Source organism: Calypte anna, chromosome 1, assembly GCF_003957555.1.
Source record: "Calypte anna isolate BGI_N300 chromosome 1, bCalAnn1_v1.p, whole genome shotgun sequence".
Lineage (NCBI taxonomy): Eukaryota > Metazoa > Chordata > Aves > Apodiformes > Trochilidae > Calypte > Calypte anna.
In genome coordinates this window covers 178801123-178805696 of record NC_044244.1, presented here as the reverse complement: position 1 = coordinate 178805696, position 4574 = coordinate 178801123, and the positions used below count along the sequence as shown (strand labels likewise).

General features: G+C 56.4%; 1 protein-coding gene across 1 annotated transcript; it reads right to left on the bottom strand.

Moving 5' to 3' along the window:
• Positions 1–633: 633 nt before the first annotated feature.
• On the bottom strand, positions 634–2733 carry AMER2 (APC membrane recruitment protein 2). Its single transcript, XM_030461367.1, has 2 exons — positions 1917–2733; positions 634–1742 (listed from the first exon to the last, which is right to left on the bottom strand). Exons 1-2 carry the CDS (start codon positions 2731–2733, stop codon positions 874–876), a joined length of 1686 nt encoding a protein of 561 aa, XP_030317227.1. The 3' UTR covers positions 634–873.
• Between the last annotated feature and the right edge of the window lie 1841 nt (positions 2734–4574).

The window sequence follows — 4574 nt, the reverse complement described above, 5'->3', positions numbered from 1 at the left end:
TACAGACGAGTGGGATTTTTATATAAAAACATTGAGTAAATCTGCTAAAATACATATATATTTACACATGGCGAGCAAGTTATTGTATAAATTTGAACAGTGTGTATATATTGGCATTTAGTAAAATGTTTCCCTGAACCTGATCATATGTGTTATCGGACAAGTATTGATGTAAACAACTGAACCTATGTCAGGTGCCTCTGTAACCCATTTACAGTTAGACCAGATCAAAATCAACCAGACAGACAAACAAAAATATGTTTTCCAGTTAGACAAGTCGACCTAACTCCTTAGTTAGCTACTGCACACAAGTCAGTCAAGTCTGCTGCTGAGCAGTGCTCTCTTTCCTACAGCTGATAAAATACCTGTTAGGTTGGTTGGTTTTCAGTTGGCATTTTTTCCAACATCTTGCAGAGCAAACACCATTTTTGGAGCCAAGGACCCACCCTCCACTCCTTGCCCAGAAACGATAAAAAGATAAGTGTATTGGAGAACCTTTAGTGTCACTTCTTTTGTATCTCTGTTCCCTTGAAGAATGCATGGCACTATTTTGCATGAGGAAGTATGCTCATTTAGGCTCATAATCCAGGTTCTGCTTCCATGAAGGCAAGTAAAAATGAACTTCCCCACTGTTTAGTGCTGCAGAGAAAAGGTACAAATGTAAAAAAAGTGCTTGAAAAGAAGTCGACTTTTTATATTCAGCCATACAGCTAAGTAAGAGGGGACTCAGAAGTGCAGACCCATGGAATACAGTGAAGTAAGCTGTTTAGGTGCCTTTCTTCAGGTGATGAAAAACTAATTCATTATCTGTGGGCTCCTACACAGTATTTCAGACACCAGCCTTGCTGTCTGTCCTTGCCTCCACCTCTTACTCTACTTTTTGGCACTGTCCTGGTATGTAGCAGTTTTCACCGTTGTCCCTGCTAAGCCCCTGTTACTGACCCGGCGTACCAGAACTTTAGAGACAGGGATTTTTGTTCTGTGCAGCTCACTTTTGGCCAGGTGGTGGTGTGCAACATGATGGGTGTTACTGGTGTCTGCTCCATGGCTGGAAGGATGTGACGAAAGGTGTTTAATGCTGATAGGTATCTTGGAGTCCTTCATTGTGCTTGAGGGTGTTTTCAGTGAGCACGTGGTTGTCACTGGAGACACAGGCTTAGAGCGTGGCATGCAGGTGACCTCTTCATCCGTAGGCCCTGCTGGTGGGTTCTCATCTGGCTCAGCATAGAGGTCATAGAGAGCATCCCCACTATAGCTGTCCCTGGGAAGGGTCTCCTTCTGGATGCTCGTGGATCCATCTTCCTCAGGACCAGGGGTGGTGGAATCCCAGTAGCCCTCATCGCTGTTCGGGACTCCTTCGTGCTGCTCCTTCTCCCTGCCCTTCTGCTCCTCTTTGTGGCTGAGGTGAACGGGGATCTGGTGGAGGCCACCACGTTTCACTGACACCCTGTTCTGGATCCCCTCGGTACCTAAGTTCTCCTTTAGCCCCTCCAGCTTCTTTGTCCCTCCTCGTCCTTCCGTCTGGGTCTCCTCTGTCTGTGACAGCATATCCCAGAACTCCTGCAGGCAGGTGTCGTCCACCTGGTCGGGGCTGGCCATCTCCTCCCCTCCTCCCTGGTAGGCCACCATGGTGGGGTGCTTTTTGGAGGCAACCAGCTTGCTGGCCCCGAGGGTGCTCTTCTCGCAGCCGCCACTCCCGCCGCCCACATCCTCCTCATGGTCCGCAATAATATCTCCACAGCCTGTAAGAGAGTCAAAGCTTTTCAGTGAAGTCACGTCAGCAAACATCAAACAAATACGATCAATCGATTGCTCTGAGGGTGGATCAACAGAGGAAGGGTCAGGGGCGGCTGCCGTCTCTTGACCACTATCACAGTGAGGTTCAACAAGGGGGATAGTCGTTATTGGAATGTCACCTGTTATGGCCGCATCCTTCGCAGTCCCAACCTCTCCGGCACCCGGCTCCAGTCGCTCGTGGCTGAGCTCCTCGGGTGGCCCTGCAGCGGTGGCAGGGTCCTCCCCAGGCGGGGGGCTGCTCTCCCGCGACTTCCCACCTCCCGCTTCGGGTTCCTCAGCGGTGGCCTGCGCCCCGCCGCTGCGCTGCTCTGCCGGCGGTTCCAGCCCCTTCTCTCCCGCGCTGTTCGGAGTTTCAGACAAAGGTTTTGGCGTCTCCTCTTTGATGCACTCCAGGCTGGCAGTCAAAGACCCGGGCATAATAAGACCGGACGGGATGTCCGAGTTTTCCCCCCTCTCCTCCTTGCCATTTTTGTCTTTTCTATGCCATCGCATGCTGCTGAAGATGCCTTTCAGCCCCTTCTTTTGTCTGCCGCCAGCCCGCTGATCCGCGCTCTCAGCCTTGCCGTTCTCGGGCCTGCCGTTCTTCCTCAGCAGGGAGAAGAAGCTGTGCGACTTGGCCACCGAGCTGCCGGGGGAGACGCCGAGGCTACCGCCCGGCCGGCCCCCCGCCTCCCTGCTCTGCGGGTCGCCGCCGACCGGTTCCTCCTTTCTGCTGCTCTCCAGCACGGCGTCGGCCAAGCCGTCGTGCGTCCGGCTCCGCACCATCCCCGCTTTGCTGGCTCCTTTCCCCTCCCCGCCTTTGCTCCTCACCCCGAAGATGCTCGGCATGGTGCCCCCGGATTTCCTCCTCTTGAACAGTTTGAAGGCGGTTTTGTTAATCTTCCCCGACGGCTGCTCGGCGGCCGGAGGCTCGGCACAGTCGCAGTGCGAGTCCATGTCTGCCGCCGCCGCTGCCGCCGCCGCTGCCGCCGCTGCCGCGGCCTCCCTCCCTCCCTCCCCTCCGCCCGCCGCCGCCCCGGTGCCCGGTGCGATCCCTCACTGACAGCCCCGCCGCCGCCGCCGCCCGCCCGTCTCCATGGCAACGCAGAGGGGGATAAGCGGCTTTTCCTCCGCCGCGGGCCTGCGCCAGGCCGCCGTCGCCCACTCGGAACCGACCCGAGGAGCCGCCGCAGCTGGCCGATCAGCGCCCCTGCCTCCACCCCTCCCCAAAAGGCCTTACATAACTTAACCCCTTTCCTGCTGCCTCCGCTCCCCGCGCTGCCTTCCGCATGGCGCCGGCGGGGAGGTTACTCCGGGAGGCGAGGTCCGCGACGTCCCCACAGCTGCCCAGCCTCCTCCTCCCCCCCACCTTCGGGGGGACGGCCTTGGAGTCGTTGGGCGACCCCCGGTCCTCTTCAGGCTGCAGCCCAGCCCCAAGCCCACTCGCTGCTTCCCGCCGCCTCTCCTATCCCTCTCCCAACCCAAACCGGGCCCACAGATGCCCTAGGAAGCTGTTGCGGCCCCGCACCCTGGCAGGCAGAGCTCATCTTTTATTTACAGGAGCGTTTTGCACCCCTTCTGTGTCCTCCCGGCGCGGTCACATAGCGCTTTAGACACGGACGTAGCGTGACTAAAACCGTACGATGTGGAGCGCAGCAAAGCACCAGCAGCGCCGAGGGAAAACGGGGGGCGGTGGGGGGAACAGTCTGCGGCTGACAATGCACCACACGGCAGGGATGGAAGGGTAGGGACGGATGGAAACATGGGACACCCATCCCGAACCCGGGAGTTACAAATCCCCGGGGACAGAGGCGAAGGATGCCGACATCGCTCCCCCTCCCTTGCTTGCCCCTCTCCCACCTCACCAGGACGACTCGCACCGTCCCCGTGTCCCTGTTTCTCCCCAGTGCCCGAGGCCACATGTCTCCCACTGCTGCCGGACCGGAGGAGTTCAGCAGCAGGAGCCGGGGCACAGCCCAGCCCGCACTCCCTCGCCCGCCCCTACCAGGGAGGGGGAGCGCGGCGGCAGCCCCCACGCATCCAATTCTCCGAGACCCCCGCATCCACTGTGCACACTCACGGTCCCCAAAATCATGCCCATTGATGAGCTGCCACCAGGGATGATGACAGCAGGACAGCCTCCTGAGGGGAGCTGGTGACACCCTGTTCACAAACCCCCTCACTGGCTGCAAATGCATCTCAGATGCCAAGTAAATTAGAATTTGAGTAGAATAGAGCGAAGCAGAGCAGTTAAAAGAGACCTGCAACAGTCATCTAGTTCAACCCTCTTCAGGTTTTACCTAAAGTTACAGCATGTTACAGTGGGCAAAGTTACAGTGTGTTATTAAGATCCAAATGCCTCTTACACACTGGCTAGACTGGGGCATTGACCACCTCTCTAGGATTCCTGTTCCAATGTTTGATCCTCTTGGTAAATAGTTCTTGGCAAAGAATTACTTCCTAACATCCAGCCTAAACCTCCCCTGGTGCATCTTTGAGTCATTCCCACGTGTCCCATCACTGGAGCCCAGGGAGAAGAGATCAGCACCTTCCTCTTGGCTTCCCCTCCTCAGGAAGAAGCTGTGGAGAGCAATGAGGTCACTCCTCAGTCTCCTTTCCTCCAAACTAGACAAACCTGGCCAAATTAACCTGACCTGAGCTCCAGACTTCACTAGACAACACCTCTGCCTTGTCTCTCTCTAGAGTTTGGGTTATTTCAGCTCGAGGCAGTGCTCTGCACCATGGCTGCACAGCTGAGATTCAGCTGAAGCTGTAATAATGCCTGCGCCCTGGCTGCA

What these genes read in the sequence shown, in the direction of transcription:
- AMER2 (XM_030461367.1), bottom strand. Translation starts at nt 2,733, where the DNA reads ATGGACTCGCACTGCGACTGTGCCGAGCCTCCGGCCGCCGAGCAGCCG. An exon ending in GAAGGATGCGGCCATAACAG is followed by an intron (nt 1,743 to 1,916) that starts GTGACATTCCAA and finishes ACTCTCTTACAG; the next exon opens with GCTGTGGAGATATTATTGCG.